This window comes from Salminus brasiliensis, chromosome 18 (assembly GCF_030463535.1).
Source record: "Salminus brasiliensis chromosome 18, fSalBra1.hap2, whole genome shotgun sequence".
NCBI classification, from domain to species: domain Eukaryota; kingdom Metazoa; phylum Chordata; class Actinopteri; order Characiformes; family Bryconidae; genus Salminus; species Salminus brasiliensis.
This window is the reverse complement of record NC_132895.1, coordinates 18,895,707-18,915,616: the sequence shown is the minus strand read 5'-3', so window position 1 is coordinate 18,915,616 and position 19,910 is coordinate 18,895,707. Positions and strand designations below refer to the sequence as shown.

Below are 19,910 nucleotides of genomic sequence, written 5' to 3'. Positions count from 1 at the left end.
TGCGGTCTTTCCTTAGACTGAACTTGTTAGGCTGACCTGGTCTGGTCATGTTGGCAGTTGTTTTAAATGTTCTACACTTCAGAAATAATTTTGTGGACATTGGAACTGCAGATTTCTTATTGTTCTGAGATCTTTTTCAATCCCGTTCCAGACTCATATGCATCAACAACTTGCTTTCTGCAGGTCTCAGAGAGCCCTTTAGATCTGGTCATGGTCATTTTATGCATTTGAAGCAATAATAAATGTGGGGGAGTCCTAACCTTTTCCTCACTAGAAATTTTTATTTCTAATAATTGTATATTTAAAATTATTTCAAAGACATTTTAATGTTCTATGTGTTTAGTTATATTACCCCCATCTCTCAGTATTGTTAAAATGAAGATAAGATGTCTATATGTTGAAATATGTTTAAAAAAGAATGTTTGATCATTGTTTCTGGCAAATACACCCACTTATACATCTTAGAAAGCTTGTGACAGAGAAAAACATTAGCACAAAGCCAATTACATCTAAAAATTAATAGCTTCATGTTTTGGGAACTTTTATTAACTTACAGCACATCCACACTGAGGATGCAAAAGGCATCCATTCCATAAAAAAAGTTAAGACTCAGTTAAGAGGCCTGTCTCTGGTAATACTCATTAGCTCAGGGTATATACTCTTGCTCTGCCTCACAGCATGTTACTACAGTTCTGAGCAGCTACCTTTCTGTGTTTGACCTAGTTTTGTTACTTAGTTTTTTAATATGAATTTAATATGAATCCTGATGATTTGTCTGCATGCTGTAACTTTAAGGGAACATTTGTACTTTGGTGAATGAGTAGTGGAGGTAGGTTTTCATGTACAGAGTGACTTTATGGTGGTTAATCCAAAGCTCACAAGCATGCCCATTCCCATTCATTACAACTAATGAGTGCTGCATTCATGAAAAGAAATGAAGTGAAGTGTGGAAGCACATACAAGAGTAGGTTTTAAGCAGTTTTGATGTATAGGTTTTAAACCTAAATTGATATTAGATATTTCATTTCGAAAGTTTCAATATTACTTTTTTTTAATAGTCATTTTTAATGAACAAAAACAGTAAAAGGCAGTTAAGCACAATACATGTTGATGCAGACTGTACAGTAACTGTTGACCAGGGCAGACGTGATCCTTTGTGTGAGCGTTATGAAAGATTTTTTGTACCTCTTGAGCGCTCCAATTGGCCCAGCGTCTCGATCTGCTCCACTAGATCATTGGAATTCCACTGACTCATTCCCAGCAGAATTGCTGCCTTTCCCTCCATCACATCTGAAACAGACACAAACATATTTGTAGTCAAATCATCATATAAGCACTACTTAAAACTCTGACCAGGTTTACAGGAACCAATTCAATTACACCAAAGGTTATTACAGAAAACGATTCCCTTGCCTCATTACAGATGCCCTAACTCGATTATGCTTGGTGTTATTAGTTAATGTTGCTAATTAAATCCATAATGACACCTTAAATGGGCTAAGTCAGCCATTTTACACAAGCCATTTAAGGAAATTTTCTCAGGTTCCACAGTGGAAGAGTAGTCCTGTACTGTGAGCATTATCCACACACACTGCCACACACACACACACACTTGTGTGGAGTTGTTACTTGTTTTTATACAATGTCAAAAATGAAAGTGGGGTCAAACTACAGGCAAAACACGCCTATTCAGGAATACCTTTCAAAAACATTATTTAACCACTGCAGATTTCAAGAGTGTCACATAACGCACCTGTACTTAAGTCCATGCAGATGGATGGTGCAGCTACTTTTCCAAGGTCTAAAAGAAGACCCAAAGTGTCACACTCAGCTGAGAGGAAATTGGTTTGGATAGTCAGGAACAACCCACCAAGATCCACCAAGGCACAGGTCTGCCATGAATTAGAATCTCTTGGAACACCACTGTCACTTTCTACAATCAAGGGCATCTTACTGTCATCTGCCGTCCAAGTAATAAGCTCCTGCTTTAAAATCAACACTTTCCAGTTTGACTAAAGTTTTTGGTTGATCACATCTGATGAGATAAAGAGTGAGTTGTTTGGTCACGGTGAAAGCTGTGGCATTTAACCCCAAGAACACTATACCAACTGTTAAGCATGATGGTGGTAGAACCACGCTCTGAATGAACTGGATACTGCACAAAGTGGACGAAATAATGGGGAAATCTTGAATCTTAAATCTAACCCCAACCTCAAACTAAATCTGCTCAGAACATCCTTGAAGAGTATTTTAGGCTTGTGTTTTGGTTTCTAGGCCATGTCTCCTGAATGACCCTTCAGAGTGAGGCAGAGTAAGTAAGAGCTCAGTGCTCTGGGGAAATATTTCAGACAAACAAAGTTGAAGGAAGGTAAACCACAGAGAGGCAAAAAGAACCGAAGCAGCATGGCAGGGCTAAAAATAGCCCTCTCGGACACGGCAGGGAAAGAAAGAAGAAAGCTGAAAGAAAGAGCAGAGAGGAACTAATGAAGACAGATCGCTCTCTGTCTGCTCTGGACTTCACCTCCAGCCGTGAACTAACTAAGCAGTTTTGGGAGAATGAAATCTGTTATGTCAAATGGTCGTTCACATACCCATTCCATTACCATTTCATTTGCTCATTAAACACTAGCTAGAGGCTGTGGGGTCATTCCACAACTGCTTAAACTAAAATAGAAACATGTCCCGTTACATGATTATCCATGGGTGAATTTGCTAGAGATGCTTTCCTGTTCCAACAGTGCTGGAACAAGGCAGTAGAGAGGAAGCTTGAAACAGTGAGCGTCATGTTAGGAAAGTATGATATTGGAATAATGTCTGTGCAATTTGGTAAACTTTAAAAAACATATATATAATCTTAATAAAATCTGATATAAATCTTAAAAAATTAAGAATACTACTTTACTTCTGCACTTTACCACACTGGATAAAGCTGGATAGGCTTGTGGGAGGTGTCATGATGTCAATTAAATGTGCTAAATTAGTATACACATAGTAATGTGTTATAGTTTTATAGTTTGTTTATTTTTTTTACTTTGTCATCATTTAAATATTCTGAATGAAATATTATACGAAACACTAATTAAAAACTAGGGTTATTTTGCCCCCTGATCCAATCCAAGTCTCTTAATGCTGAATATCAGCTGATACTTATCTAATTTTTGTATTTGTATAGCTAATACAATGTTGTGCTCTGACAGTGACCTCATGTGTTATGTGTCCTCAGAGTTCTATAAGGTCTTTGTACATTAAGGCGTTAACACATCTGTCCACTGAAGAGCATGTGCTTTCTGAAAGGCTACGAGTCATCTAGCTCTGCTGGTGTTTGACTGATGATTCCCTGCTTTCAGGAGTACTTATCTGACTGCTTGCAGGCAGCTGCTGTAAGCACCAAGCCAGGGTGCTTAAGGTTACTGGAGTTATATGCAAGTGGTTATACAAGAATTCTGAATAGGTATACAGGGGTTTCCATCAACATTCCCCTCGATAGCCCTCTAGATAGTTACTGGTTTTATAAACTCTGAAAACTTGGTTGAGATGTGAAGTACATTCTGTCGTATTGAAGGTGACCAGGTCTATTTTGGCAGTGCTCAGCCTGGATATTTGAGATTTGAAAGAAAGGAACTGACAGACAGCAAAGGCAAATGACAGAAAGGTACAAGGAAACAGGGAAAAGGCAGTAATGACAGGCGGTGACATCAAAGGGAGAAAAAAAAAGAAGAAAACAAACAAGAAATAATTCTTCTAGCAGACACAAAGACAGCAAATTAATCTAACAACGTACAACAGTCTGTGACTCTGTCCATACCATAAAAGTACATCTTAAATTAGGAAATCTTATAGATAAATAAAGAATCCCCTGATTACATTAAAACTAAATGAATAACACATTTAATCAAACAGTATGTGAAATGATTCTCCAGCTTCCCAGTGTAAGGTAAATGGAACAGTTCATCAAAAAATACCAATTAACATGACTGATCACTTACCTAGGTGTAGTCAATCAGCCAAGATATCTTGCTATCTAAAGATATCAAGATATGATGCTATCTAAAGTTTGCTTTATTAGTTCAGAGCGGGAGCTGCTAGGCTAGACAACATATGATTAGTGACAGCAAAGTTTTTGTTAGCAGTTATCCTCTCACCTCCCATTGTAAACTTCAGAAGCACACCTCAGACACCAAACATGTCTTGGTTTTGGTTCAATTTCAAGTGAAAAGCCATGTTAACTCAAATTTTCACTAAACTATTCCTTTAAGTAGGTTATCTGTTGTAGGAGTGTTACTAATCGACTTTGTCGACACAAAACGACAACAAAAAAAGTAGTTGGCAACTCATTTAATAGTGAATTACCTGGTGACGCCATCATGCGTCTGGGACTGGCTCAGGACACACATAAACCGCAGATTAATCTTCAAAGTTTAACCATGACAGTGTGGAGTACAGTTTTACTGCCGCTATTACTCTTACAGAGCCATAAAGTAGCACGGCCACACATTTGCAGTGGTATCACTATGAGTCTCATATGGACTGAGAGTAAAAGGAGCAATCTTAACCCAGAGATGTTATAAATGAGGAGACCGGGCAGCAGTAGAAATACAAACAGGAGTTCTCGTAACACTCAACATGGCATGTGGCTATGCATAAAGTCCCGCTTTTCAACAAAAGGAGCATAGTCATACTAAAGCCTTAGTTGGGCCAAAAATCTGTTCACTCAGATCCCTCCTTAGTCCAAACGTAGCCAAGGCAAACAAACAGTTTCAAAAATACCATGGTTCTTCGCACAGCAGAGAAGTGCACGCAAAGAGTGGTTTAATCTTATTTTCCCATTTAATCTTAAATCAATTCCCTTTTAATAATGTGAGTTCTCAATGCTGACAAAAACATAGAAGTTTCCTAGCGGTGCAATTACCAGAGCGTTGGCTCCATAATCAGGAACTTGCCATCTGTGACTATTAGTCCAAGAGAGCACAACTGGCTCGGCTCTCCCCAGCGATGAGATGCGAGCCAGTGCTAACATATGCTAATGTGGTCTAATTTTCATTCTCAATGTTTTACACTTCACTCACGTGTAGGTTTACGATATGGACTGTTGGGATATGGACAGTTGAAGCTGGAGATATGAGCAGTGCATTAATTCAGTTTAAATGTGTTGAAAAATCTTTTGAAGGTTTTAACTAGCAAGCATGAAACCAATAGGCTAATTGGTTCAGTGCTCAGTAAATGGTATCATCTATATTTAACACATTGCCTGTGTGCACCATATTTAGCACTTTATGACAGATAGTGGGGCAATGAATGGGTGGAAAATGTGGGTCTCATGCCCATGAGAGCCCATTAAGATAAGGGGATGCTGCTGACAAATGGAAAGCCCTGCTTTCCTGGTCTGTACAGATGGGCTCATTAAAGATTTGGGCCAGCTTTCTGCACAGCCATCAGAAAGCCGGGGAATGTGCAGTCAGCAACAGTCGCAATGCAAACCCCCCCATTTTCTGCCTCCTAAACTGATTTCCAGCTGAAATATAATAAACACTATTCAGCTGTCACACCTACTCGACTGATCTTGATTACTTTATTTTAAAATAATTAATACTAATTAATACTATGTTGGCTATACGCAACCACCTAAAGACAGGTGCTGAAAAAAATTTATTGGCTCCCAAAAAGTTAAAAGTTACCAGAAAAAAAACTCAGGATCATGATCACCAAAAACAAGATCATGAAATCATGGCCCAACAAAGTTATTTTATTTCATTTCCAGTCAAAAGGGCCATTAAGTACAAAACTGCAACAGGAAAAAACAGAAAAGCTATTTAGTGATATTAAGGTCTGGGGCAGTCAGTGTTGTTCTGAGAACAACAGGAGCTTTAAGCTGATTTGCTGATTTGCAGATGTTCCTTTTTATCTGCTTGCTAAGTAAGGGCTTCTTGATCAGCTCCACATCCTTTCAAACCCAGAGCATTGAGTCATCTTCTCACAGTGGGCGGATGGACAGAAACACCTGTGGAAGTTTTCAGATGAGAAGCAACAGTGGAGCTCGATTTTATCTCTTGAGTTATGAAAGCTTCACAAAGCTACATTAACATCCATTCAAAGTTGATTTTTTTTTTGCCTTTTCCTGTCACTATTTTGGAGATACTGGTCAGCCAAGACTGCTGAGGCTAGTTTTGGTGGTCTCCCAGGACTTGCACAGTTGTGAGAAGTTGCTACTCCAGTTTGGGAACCTGCTGTTTTTTCACTGAATATAAATCAGTGAAGTGTGGACTCTGACTTTTGCACAGTACTGCACATTAGTCATCACTATAATTTAAGCCAACAAAATGATAAATGGCTGCGTTTAACAAAAGGCAGATTTGTCTATAAAAATGCAACTGCCACGCTGTGTGCCTGCCACTTGACAAATACCATCAGGCAATTTGTGCTTCATGAATAACTGAATTGGTCATTTATGACCCTGCTGGATACAACACAACAGAAATGTTTCCATGAGGCTGATAAAAATATGATGCCCTTACTTTATCATTTCAGGCCATAGCGTGTTCGCTCTTTCTGCCTCTGACTTGGGGTAGCAACTTATAATTTTTATTAATTGAAATAGAGTAGCACTCTGAAAAAATAAAGCAACTGTTTTTATGATGTCACATCATAAAACGGATTTAGCCACGGCATACCCACTTCTTTTAAGTGTGTCCCGTAAGTGCTATGAATAGGAAAGAGCTCCTGTTACTCCTGTTACTTCAGGAAACAGACACAGTTTGCACAGATCTATTTCACTGGGATCTAAGAAAACAAATAGAACTTTTTCTGAGGTCAGTTTACACATCTTTTGTCAGCAGTTTTGTAAGACTTATTTAGGACTATGAAAGGACATCTAGGTCAAAAGTCCAAGGTCATCTGCAGAATTGAAGATGGTCAGACGGTCAGTATTTCAACAATCCAAGCTACACCCTGAGAGCTAAGGTCTAACATCTCTCAGGCGAGTGAGCGAGCAAGCCACTCCTTCTCAAGTTCCTTATAAATTGGCATGTCCCCATCTACCCCAGGTGCATCCCCTAATCACTGCACTTCCCACCTGTCATACCTATGTCACTAACAACCAGCAGAGGCCACACAAGGTCGTAACGGTTTTGCTACCCAGTGTCAATCAGAGGAGGAAAGGTTCCCCATTATTAGTCTTGGTACCTTTCAAGGTTTATTCCTCTTGCTCAGAGGGATCTTTTTCTTGCCACTGCCGCAATCTGCTTGCTCAAAATAGGCTCGAAACTGGATTGTTGTAAAGTTGCTTTGTGACAACATCCGTTGTGAAATGAAATGAAATGAAATTTCCACACCCTAATACACTTGAGTTTGTGGAAGTTTGTCTAACAGAACAGCATTTCTTGTTACTGGTGGTCAAATATGCATTTGTTGTACCTTTCTAGAACTTGACTTCAAATGTCTGTTTGTAGACAATTGTGTTGTATATATGATGTATGAGTAATATTCTGTTTATTTTAAGTTTTAGCCATATTGCACTAGACTAGACTATAATATAATATATAATGTCCACATTACTAATAACTCAGGTCAACACAAACATTGTCAAAATGAAATAAACTCAAAATACAAACTTGTATATTCAGAATTACACAAAACTACATACTACAACTACACTATTTTATTCATGTAGATTTTTTTGGTATGCATTCTGCTGTAACATGAACACAAGGCAGAGTAGAACTCAAATGATGTAAACATGGCTAAAACAGAAGTACGTGTTTGCCATGCTTGAGAAATCGTGCTCACCACTAACATTCTAAGGCTCCACTAATACACACTGTGAGTGGTTAACTAGGGACCTATCTCAGGGTGTCATTTCTCTCTCCACATTACACACAGCCAAGTGCTGAGTGTTAAATTATCACCTACAATGTTGAATTATCAACTGCAGTGTTCCAGCTTGATGCAAATGAACACTTATAGAGTACATTTAATACTGGGTATGGTATTATGGGTGATATTAATACAGTAATACGGGTTATATTGATACAATTTTGTATGCATTAATAAAATGAATGAACACATTAGTCCTGAGTGCTGCTACGTGTTGTACGAACTAGAAATTGATGTGACTGTTTTTTTTGTCTATTTCTCCTATAATTGCACCAAAGGCTCTCTGTAATCAGAGATGGTAGGATACTATGTTTTTACTAATACTGAAAGCTTGAGCATTGAGAAACTAATTTCAATCAGATATTTGATCTTCTAAAGCATTACTACTGAAATGGTATTTTCGGCTCCTGGGCTCTTCATCCAGTTGCGAAAGGTAATACACTTTTGCACCACTGTTGTGAATACAAATCTCTTTTGGAGCCCCCCTCATGAACAGATGTACACGTGCATTGGTTTGACAAGCATGTGGGCTGGCGAGGTGGTATAGTATTACAGAAGTGTACACAAATTATGACTCGTAACAGCGTTACACAGTTCTCCACGCTCCATCAAAATTACATAGTGCAGTAGCCGGCATGCTAAGCCTAAGGTAGCAATGGCAGAGATGCCATTCTCGCAATTACACAGTTTACACAATTATTTTGTATTTGCTATTTTAAGGTAAAATTGATGCACCATGTTGCTTTAGAACTACTAAGGTTTTACTGAAGCTCTTCACTCGTCAAGATGAGCATCGAAAGTAGGCCATCATACTGAAACTGCTTGAACACTCTGCTAATCTACAAGAAGAAAGCTAGTCTTTTGTTGTTATCAGCCTCATACCCAGAATTTCACACTTTATTTATAACCAACACCTTTTAGCTAATGGGCCTTCATCAGCCTCATACTAATACCCATCATTTTGAAAGGGGTGTTCACGATATTGGCTTCATGACTCAATTTTCTCACAATATTTTTTTAAAAAAAGGAATAAAAGATGATAAATCCAGCTGTTGTGTAATCTGCTAATGAGGCTAGAGCTGGGAGGCTGGAGGAGTGTGACGCATGACATGATCATGGGTTGCTGAGTGTGTGTGTGAGTAGGCTGCTGATTGGTGCTAATTTCTTTGTGTTTAAACAATGCAGCTGCATCAGATATCATAATTAATAAAAATGTCTACTTTCCACAATGCACAGTGATATCTCCATTTTGTACCAAAATTAGGGCTATGTTTAAAAAAAACCTGGCAATATGATACATATCACAATACATTGGTTACAATTCAATATATTGTCACATATTGTGATCCTGCAAGCAAGGCGATACACTGTGTTGTTTTAATCAAAATTGGGGAAACTGACAAATAACAATTTATGCAATTAGAATAATGGGATCTGAAGACAGAGTACAACCTTGATATCTAGCAGTCGTGACTCCTTAACCCCTCTATGTTAGCCCATGTTACTCATAATGATCATTTTATAGACCTAAATTAGAACCCTGTGGGACTGCAAAAAACATGCTTAACTTATACCAGCTAATTCACAGTAGTTTCTGAATTTGGATAGCATCCCAAATATAGGGTTAAAAAACAAATACTGTGTTTTTGAGAAGCAAGTATTGCAAAACATAATATTATATATACTGATATTTTTTACACTCCTAATTTTGTCATTGTTATTTTCATTTACTGTATGCCCTGCTACATCTCTAACAGTGTATCAACAATATGCAATCATACCATACATTAGAATGTACTTTATACTGTTCTTACAAAACAATCTGAAGCATGTTACACCCCCACTAGTATGCCGGGTATACACAACATTGTCCAGTAAAGCAGAAATTGCATCAGAAAACCGATCAGTATATACCACTAGCAGAAACTCCCCTTACATAATAATATATGAATGAGTTTCACAGTGAATTCACAGAGAATTCACAGTGCTTGTGTATAAATGTACTTAACTACTCTACATGACTCATACAGCAGATGAAAAGAAGACTGGCTTGCAATGATCAGGTATTAGTATGAGGCTTATACAAGCTTATAAATTATGTCTGTGTCATACTAATATTAGAACAGTCACGATTGCTCATTTAAACAAGTCTTACATTTTTTAACATGACTGAATAGCATTTACTTCCATTTTAATTTAGTCTTATGTATCTGTTTTCAAACCGGCTGTGTAAGGTTTGCTTATGTCCAGTTAAGTCCATTTTTACTATCCATGTTCATCTTGAAATCTGCAGTGCCAGAAGCATTTGCAGTCCAGCACTAATCAATAGGGTCGAAATCACCTCTATCATCATTCTAGACACTTTAGGAAAGCTTTTATTGGTGTGTACCCTGCACCCCTTGAATGTTTGAGCCATTTCAAACAGAAAGTGCCATCACACTCTTTGTTCATATCCGTCCTGTCCTCCGGAGCCTTTTATTGCTTGCGTAAGCTCACAGCTAGCTATCAGATGTAGTTCAGATGTACTTAGGTGCAGATTAGATTAAGCCACGAGGAGCCCTGAAATTGAACAGTGGTTCAAAGCTCAAATTTCTCAAAGGTGAATATTAAACAATATTAAATACTCAAATGCATCTGGAATGTATGAATGCTGTTGAGAAAGCAGAGAGAAAATGAGTGATGCTGGGTATCAGCAGCAACTTCACAATAGGAGACATATCATGATATAAGAATTACATCATGATACAATACAGCACAGCATGCCAGACACACCACACAGCTAGCATTTCTTTGGTTATGATCAGTGTAGACATATAAGTTTGTTTGTTTGCTGATAGCATGGTTGCCTCATATAAAACCTTGTATCTCCATTTTTGTAATTTTTTTCACTTTTTAAAATAATGTGATTCTGACAGTTCTTTGTATTGTGTCAAAATTTCATGATGAACGGACCAATAAAAATGCATCAAAATGTCCTGGAATAAAATCTTTTTAAACTGACGTCCATTTAAAGTTAAGAAGGTTTAAGAAGTTGCCGTTTGGAGCTACAATATGTTTTGTGAGACAGCAACAATATGCTTATTTATAAATGCATGTGAATGCAATATCACTTAGTGTAAAACTAAGTGTTAACAAATTACTGATAACTCACTTTTGTACTGCCAAATGTTTATCCACAAAATATTGCTAACACTTATGTACCTATGGCTAAGATCTTACTGTCACTGTCTGACAAAAGGGCAACTTTAGAGAAGTACGTAAAAATATTCTTAACTTTCAATGGAAGTCAATGCTTAAAAATTTTTATTAGTCAATCTGTCATCTGTCATGAAAAACATCAACAATTAAGATACAGGGCTTCTGCACAACAGCAACAACATAGCACATTTTGACTAATTTAAAAAATCCCACTTCATAAGCATTTTATGTTTGCCACCTACCTCGGGCATCAAAGAACTCCTCGTCTGAGCTATCCATGGATTCCTGTGCAATGTTCTGCAGCCTCCAGTGGGATGCACTATACTTCCGTGAGGGAACTGGAAAACCAAAGACAGCAATTAACTATCTAAATGCAAAGCATTTTCCTGGCAGTCACACTGAATTCCTAATCCGTTTTATTCATTTATTTATTTAATTCAGATTTTTACCAATTACTCAACATGTACGTATTCTCTCCCTCCTCCCATCACATGCAAGGCTCCCAGTGTGAACAATGAAAAACACACAGAATCTGACCTTTTCAATTTCTTTTTGGGCCACTTTAGCACCCAGATTTAGACTACTGTACCTGCTGAGTAAACGTAGCCTTAGAGTATTTATCAGTGTTTTGTTTGTTCAGTCCCACCCGTTCTCACTGCTGTTAAAATCTGGTGACTGTGTCCTGACATCAGCCGAACTTCTTCACTCTTCAACCCAATCTATCACTTGTTTAAACGGTGCGGAATTGTGATGTTGGCACATCAGGTAATTTCTTTGTGGTTATACCCCAAAAAAAGAAAGGGCAGTTCCCTTCACTGTTTTGCACATTTCATATTAAAGATTGCTGTTAACACTGGCAAAGTTTCACTATGTTTTTGCTTATGGTTTTTAAAGTAAATTCAATGGCTACTTCCAAAGTCTGAAACATATTCATCCATCCATCTCCTTTTCCATACCTGCTAATCTGCTATCTGCTGTTAAAGTGGGTCTGGAGCCTACCCAGAACTATTGGCCACATTGGACAGGGCACTGATCGTTCACAGGGTGCTCCACACACCTAGGGGCACTTTAGCAGAGCCAGTTGACCTACCAAGTGTGTCTGGGAGGTGGGAGGAAACCCCAGAGGAATATTAGAGAAAACCCAGAGGAAAGCCACACAGATATGGCGAGAACCCAACAAACTCCTCACAGACAGTGACTGGAACAAGGACCGAACCCACAGCCCTAGGCCCCTGAAGCTGTGCCAAACATGCATCTGCAGCACCACACCTCCAAAACACTGTTTAAATTTAAATATATTTGCCTACCACTCTTCACAGCAGGCATTATCACCAAACAGGTCTAACACCCTAATGAGCTGCTCAAAATACAATGTGCAATGTGCAATATTTTTCCCGCCTCCCCACATGTGCAATTAAGGGTCAATTTGCAATTATCTGTAAATGTTCTGTAAATAATATTGAGGGGTTTTTTACCTCTATTATTTATATTGTGTATATATTGGTAATTTATCTACATCTCAATGTCTTGCTATCCCTTTGCTGCTGTGACACTGTGAATTTCCCCACTGTGGAAAGGCAACATTGGCAAAGAAAAGCTCCCTCAAAGCAAGAGGACGAAACCTGCAAAGGAACTAAAGACTCAAACGAGGAACTCATCCTGCTCTAATAAACACTGGACAGCACAAAAAACACAAGAAACACATGTTAAACTATCATCGTAGATCAGTCACCAACAAAACTGTTCAAGCACTAAGCATACATTCATCAACCTGATCTGCAACAACTGTGAGGTGTCTTGGGGCAAATGTCACTTTTTTTGTTTTTGTGTCTTGTCTCCTAACATCAGATCTCAGTAAACATAGGAGAAATGAACCCCGGAGATCGGCTTTTCCTGGAGCTTCTCCTCTGGTAAAAAGAAAATATAGTTGTGAAAACGCTCCCCAGAGGGAGTGCCACTTTGAAGCTGAGCGTGGCTAATTAAAACAGAAAAGCACCCACGCTGCTGGAGAAGCAAAGTGAGAGCCAACATTGGATTTAGCCAAGCTCTGATAAGCCAGCAAAAAGACCCCTGCATTCACGCTGCATTGTTCCCGGCTGCTTTGTAGATACGGCACATTTCCTACCTTCACATCTTAACCAAAAGCAATGACAATCTGGTTCTCCCCGGCAGACGGCAGACACATTAGCTCGAGAGATGAGAGGGGAAATCTACAGGCAGGTTCAGAGCCTTGTGCTCTCTTCAACAAAGCCCTCAGGCTTATAAATCCCAGCAAAGATGGAGGACACACTTCTTGATTAATGTGCTGAATAATTGATGAACCCCAAAAACATGGCATTTGCATAATATGTGACAGAAATATAACCTGCAATCCTTCTCACTAGCAGACACTGTTACAGACTATTGAGCTTTGAAACTCTAGCAAGGTCTGAGTTAAAAAAAGATTCATGTTTTGGGGCTCAGGTGGTCACTGCCTGGTGCTGGGCAGCGTGACCTCAAACATCTTTTAAATCCCTGAGGCACAGTCCACCTTTATTAGCACTTCAATCCACAACCTTGTGTTGGTCAATGAAATGCTCCATTCACTGCCTCAAGAACCAAAGCACCATTGGAGCAGAAATGAACAGCACTTACAAGAATTAGTAATACCCCAGTAGAAGCCTCAAGAAATGTCTGTCTTAGCGTGAAAGTCTTACACATTAGCTTCATGTCATTACACAAAGTCAGAAAAGCTTGAGAAGAATTAATCAGCCTTAAGAGTATGGAAAACTGTAGCCTATCCACAGCTCCTCAATTCCCATCAGCAACAGAACCATCTTTTTACTTCATAACTATCTCCGTCTGTCACCAGGTCTGATTCTGCCAGGTCTTTTGATGATGGTGATGAGTTTTTAATGGCTCACTGGCAAAGGATCATTAACGTGGCTGTTTCATAATCCCTGCAGGCACTTCTTCTTTTCCCCTTTAAATCTGATGAGGGGGTCATTTTCAGCCCTCTGACCTTAATCAATACTCCTCCAGTTCTTCCTCATTAGAGAGCCAACCCACTGTTCCTTAAATCTGCCTGAATGACAGGGTTATGAAGATTCCTCTCTCAAAGTGATTATTCACTTGTTATCCAGCCTAAATGACAAAAAGTGCTTTAATTTCCACAGTGAAATGAACAGCAATTGCTCTATAATTAGTATGGAAAATCTGCAAACATTTACAATGTAAAACTGGCACTATGTCCACTTGGATTAGTACTATGGAGAAAAAAACATGGTTACAAATGTAGTAAAATGAATAAAATATTGGCACAGAAGCTCAGACTCATCTACACATATTGTTCTTCTGGCAATAAACAATAAACACATCATCAAATATCACTTTGAAATATCTGTCTAATCTAAATCTACATCTCCTGACACCAATTTAATTCTAATATTACTGTGCATCCCTAGCAATTAGACAGCAGTAGCTAATACTATGTCAATGCCTTCATCTAAAGCCTGCTGCAACATAACATTCCCTTTTGGCCTGTAAATCTCCTAGATCTCCCTGTAATGAAACCTAATATCCACCCGAATAATGATTTCAGTATTCAACTACTGCCAACTGGAACAGATAAGCCAGCACTCGAGTACCTGTGCACATTCCTAGTCTGACGATAAATAAGACTAAGAAGTCACTGTCATACTTTGCTTCTATGGTACCACAGCTCAATTGGTATAAGGCAAAAACTCATCTCATTTTACAGTAACACCTCCCTTTTCCCCTTCCCTCCTTATTAGAAAAAGTATTACATTACCCAATCCACATCCCCAAGCTGCATTATACGCACACAAACACATTCTACCTCCCCTATGAGCTTATAATGAAGCTATTCATCTTCAGGCTCTGACTCAGAAAAATGCCTGGGAATAGATGCAACCATAAACTGAGCCGGGATTTTAATAAGTCTGGGAATTTTAGTGCCAACGGCTGCAGTTACATTAGCATACAACGGGCACACAAAATACAACAGAGACCAGCCTGCAAAAGCAGGCTAAGCAATGGAGTTTGTCAAATATTTACATATAAGGTTAAAGCAGAGATCAAACAGGGCAAACCAATGGAGCCTTTGGTGCCTATGTGTGCCCAATGAGTCCAATATTAAACCTATATTACATTACATTAGGCCTGTCCATGATAGGTTATACATTACATTATCAACTTATCGTAAAACAGATGGACGTGACCACAAACATTTTTGCTGACCTTAATAATGCCCATTTAAAAATGATGCTGCGAACTATTGACAGGCAGAACAAATTGCCAAAAACCATACACCTCTCAAACTGCTATTCCAGCCTTGGACAACAAAGCTGCGGTCACATATGATCACATTACATGCATTACATAAATGCTGACTGGACCCTGGAGTCAGATTATATTCTAATTCTTATGGATATTCTTAATAAATAAATGTTCATTGCTCCTTAAAAGGGTGTAACTGCATTTTTATGCTGTATTCTCATTTTATTAGTGGCATAAAATGATCTTAAAATAACAGAAATATTGTTTATATATATTGCATAATTATTTCTTATTATTACTGGGACAGTATTATCGTGGCGGGCCTAATTACAATGGGTTGAACTTATATTACCTATAGTAATATACTTTATGAGCACTATGGGCACATATCAGGACGCTGTATGAGTGAAATGCTGATAATCAGGAACGGCTTGTCTGTGAAGCATCTACTTTCTGGTCTGAGACACTCTTTGTCTGCAAATTCTAAATTATTCTACCCTCACCTCTGTCTGTTTGGTTAGGCAAACATGGAGGAAGCCAGTCAGTCATATTCGCAATCAAAAAGAGGTCACATATGATGCACACACAAAGGAAGGTCTAAGGCAGGTGTGTAGGTCTGCAGGTTTTGCGTGATCCACACCATTACTAGCAGGCTGGCTTTAATTTGCAGCACTGCGGTCATAGCAGGCAAACATCCAGCAGATTGTGGGTTGAAGCAGGCGGGTAATATCTCTCACTGGGAGAAGAAGAGCTTAAGTGGATAGATCACTGGCTGCTTGTGGAAGCAGGCAGGAATAAGTATAATGCAAGTGAACTGCAGAGAAAAACTTTAGACCTAAGCCACATCTGGATAACAGTATTAAAACCACATTTGTGATTATGTACACACATTAATTCGTTTACTGCCACGAAATGACACATGTTAAAGATGTCAAATTTAATGTGACTGTGTCAGACAGAAAAAGCACACAAACGTGGGCAGGTCTGCACGAGTCTCAGCCGTGATGGCATCGATGGAGCGGACGGGCGGGGCTGATATTAGATTTTGTAGGCAGGAGTGAACAACTGCAAGAACACCAACAACACAACCATCTTGATTTGTCTGGATGCCTTTAGTACATACTGTGTTCATACTTCAAATGAACAGCACCAGAATTCATTTAGAAACCGATCGAGACTCACCTGCTCAGGTGGTCTAGGTCTGTTGTTTGATGTACACCAGAGTTTGAATGGCAGCATTCACACTTACTTTATTAAACTACACTGACAGAGAAAATCGCCTCAGGGTCTGTTTTTACTGAACCAACAAGTATAAACACAACTCATGCTTTAGTAGAACCACCTTATGAGAAATGTATATAATTGTGCACTGTTGTACATATTACAATTTTTAAATCCCTTGCAATATGCTGAGAACACATTAAGTAGCCTGCACTTGTTTGATTAAAATAATTCTCCAGTGTTGGATTACATGGAGATCTTGATTTATTAAAACAAAGCCAAAAAAATAATACTGTGATTTCTTTGCATATTGCAGCCTTCTCTGACTGGACTATCAGTACAGAGGGGAACTACAACGATTAATTACACCGCAGTACGCTTTGAAAAAAAATGGGCATGAGTATCATCAGTACTTCTACACTGTAAAACTGCATAGCTCACTATAAGGACACACCGTGCCATTAAGGTGTAGCAAGCTATTTCAGTACTAATGTGGAGAACCTTTAGCTGGTTAAACATGAGTGACTGAGTGAGATGCTTCCCATCTAAGACAGATCTTACAAGGCTTCATGTGCAGAGTGGTTTTATTATGGGCAACCCAGTATTCATCATCCAACCAACAGGCAGTGGTCAGAACACAGGCAGGCAACAACAAGGCAGGCAAATCCCTGATCAAATACAATACAAACAATACAAGTCAGACCCGCGAGTAAAAGCTCCTAAGGACGGGATGATGCCGTACAGTCATTCTGCAATAGGAACAGTAGTGGTACACAATTGTTCTCTCTCTGGCTCCGGCTGCTGATGGCAGGCAGCATGACCCGGGATTCGAATCAGCAATCTTCACATCTTTATTTTTAAGAGTGAATAATAACGACATGAATTACATAGTAGCACGTATGCTGAATGCCACTCTCCTCCTCAGATAGCTCTGCACCTCTGTAGCTCTGTCATTTCCTCCCATCTGACTCATTCAAAGACACCTTTGGGATAATTACAGTTATCTTGAAAACTGGTCTGCCATGGCTAGTGCTTAACAGTGACCAACATCTAAAACTAACAGCAATAGAACAATATGTACCAGAAAACTTTTCTGTACTGCTGTTTTAAGAGGTTTCCACGTTAAAGGGACACTTTATGACAATGGTACGTCATCCCTTTAAATGATTAGTCATCTCACCATCTCTCTACACTCGTTTTTAGGTGACTAATAAGTTAAAATGATTAGTCAACACTAATAATAATGATAAAGGATGGTATGTAGCAGTCTGTGAAGCATCTCCTTTTCAGTCAAATTTGAAATTAGGGCTGGACACTATTCATTATTTTGGTATGACATCCCTTTAAATTATTAGTCTTCCCACTAACCATCCCGCCTAAATGCAAGAACTGCATCAGACACCCTGGGGTGCACAACCTTATTAACTTTCAGTGAACATCACAGTGTGCACCACATTTACTATATTCAAATGAGAACCTCTTTCCTGGCTGTCTGCGCTCCCTCTTCAGCAAAATATAAACGGCATCTCAAAACCTCTATGGAAATGCACCAAAAGGTCAGCTCAGGAAGTAATTGGAGGAAGGCCAATAGGTTGACAGTGTTTGCTAACAGTGGGAGTTTGCATTCGTTGTCCAGGTTTGTCCAGAAGCTTGTTTTCTTCTGCATGATAAGACTGCATTCTGCCTTATCCTTGAAGATGTCCTAAAAAGGACACAGAACAAAAACCCTCAATCTGTAAAACCCTGAGTTCTTAGGTAAACAGCAAGCTTTAGCTATCTATCTCTGATACTCCAGCGAAGACAGAATTAAAGTGAATGTTATGCTGAAGTTGACAGATGGGCAAACAATCAGCTTCAGCTTGAAAAATGTCAGATAATACCATTACTTTTTATGATTCATGCTCTCTCTATGAAGAAAGTCCCCCACAGCCTCGACAGTAGCAGGAAGCAATGGCAGAAATCATCAGGAGCAGGAAGACTAGGCTAATCTGTATCATAAATCATTTCAATGCCTCGTATCTTGACAAATGCCTTTCTTTAACACTTGGTTTGGAAGCACTGTTTTTGTTATTTGTCAGACAGCTTGTGCCCAGAAACATAAAATATACAGATTTTGCTTTGGGATCCAAACAGACAAACAAAGAATTTAGGTTATGTGTGACAAATGCATATGTTTGCATGTGTTCAAGGTTCCTACTGATAAAAATATATATATATTATATATATAATTAACGAATAAAATTATCAATATCTAATGAATCCTCTCTCTAATTTTCTTCCTTGCAGAGCCTCAGCACAGCCACAGTGTTGCCTGTCAGAGCTAAGCGTCCTCCTTATGTTGCTGAATTAATGTTAGAACATGCTGGGACAATGCTCATAAATCACAAAGGGAGATCTAATTTTACTGGGGTCAAGTGGTAGGAATATAATGACTTTACTTCTGCCTTGAGTTGGATTGGTTTTACCTGTGGAGGTTCCATAATATAAGTGCTTACTGACAAGATCTGTGATTTTAATCTGGTACGAATGTGCAATGTCCACACCTTTTACAATCTGACAGAAGTAATTCCAGAGAAAAGCACCATCTATGTTTCACTGAGCTCACAGATCCCTTAGATTGTGTTTAAACTGACCGTACAGCCATGTAATAGCAAGACAGACCTGCATGTGTTGTGCTGTCAAGGTCATCACTGCATATGCAGATACACAGATCAGCCATGACATTAAAACCTAACATTGTGTAGGTCCTCCTTGTGCTGCTAAAACAGCTCTGAGCTGTCAAGACACAGCCAACATTCATTTTCCCAGCAGTTAGAGTGCTACAGAAGCTCTTCTGTGGGATCAGACCAGATGGAATAGCCTTTGCCCCCTAAATGCATCAATGTGCCTGGGAAATGTCCATGACCCTGTCGCTGTTTAAGCAGTTATGCTTCCTTCCTGGCACTTTTGGTAAATACTGACCACTGACCCAGTCATCTAGCCATCACAATTTGGCCCTCAAAGTAATTCAGATGCTTACGCTTGTCTATTAACTTCAAGAACTGACTGCATAATGTATTGCATCCTTTGACAGATGACATTGAAACAAGATAATCAGTGTTATTCACTTCACAACAGTGGTTTTAATGTAATGGCTGACAGATATATTTCAGCCAGTTTCATTCACCTTGAACATTCAAATGCATGATATGACTCAGAAGAGATCTCTCTCTCTCTCTCTCTCTTTACACAGCGACCTTGAAACAATATTTAAAGACAGCCATATAGTGATATTTAGTGCAGCCAGAAGTCCAAGCAACAATCTAAATAATACTAAGAAAGGAAGTAAAATAAGGAAGTATCTA

At 38.9% G+C, this 19,910-nt stretch overlaps 1 protein-coding gene across 1 annotated transcript in view; it reads right to left on the bottom strand.

Moving 5' to 3' along the window:
* The window catches only part of plrdgb (PITP-less RdgB-like protein), an 81,470-nt gene that overhangs the window by 47,868 nt on the left and 13,692 nt on the right, over positions 1-19,910 (bottom strand). Inside the window, exons 2-3 of the mRNA XM_072662132.1 lie at positions 11,310-11,405; positions 1,186-1,290 (exon numbers count right to left, since the gene is read on the bottom strand). Coding sequence (XP_072518233.1) covers positions 1,186-1,290; positions 11,310-11,405 — 201 coding nt within the window. The remainder of the gene's footprint in view (positions 1-1,185; positions 1,291-11,309; positions 11,406-19,910) is intronic.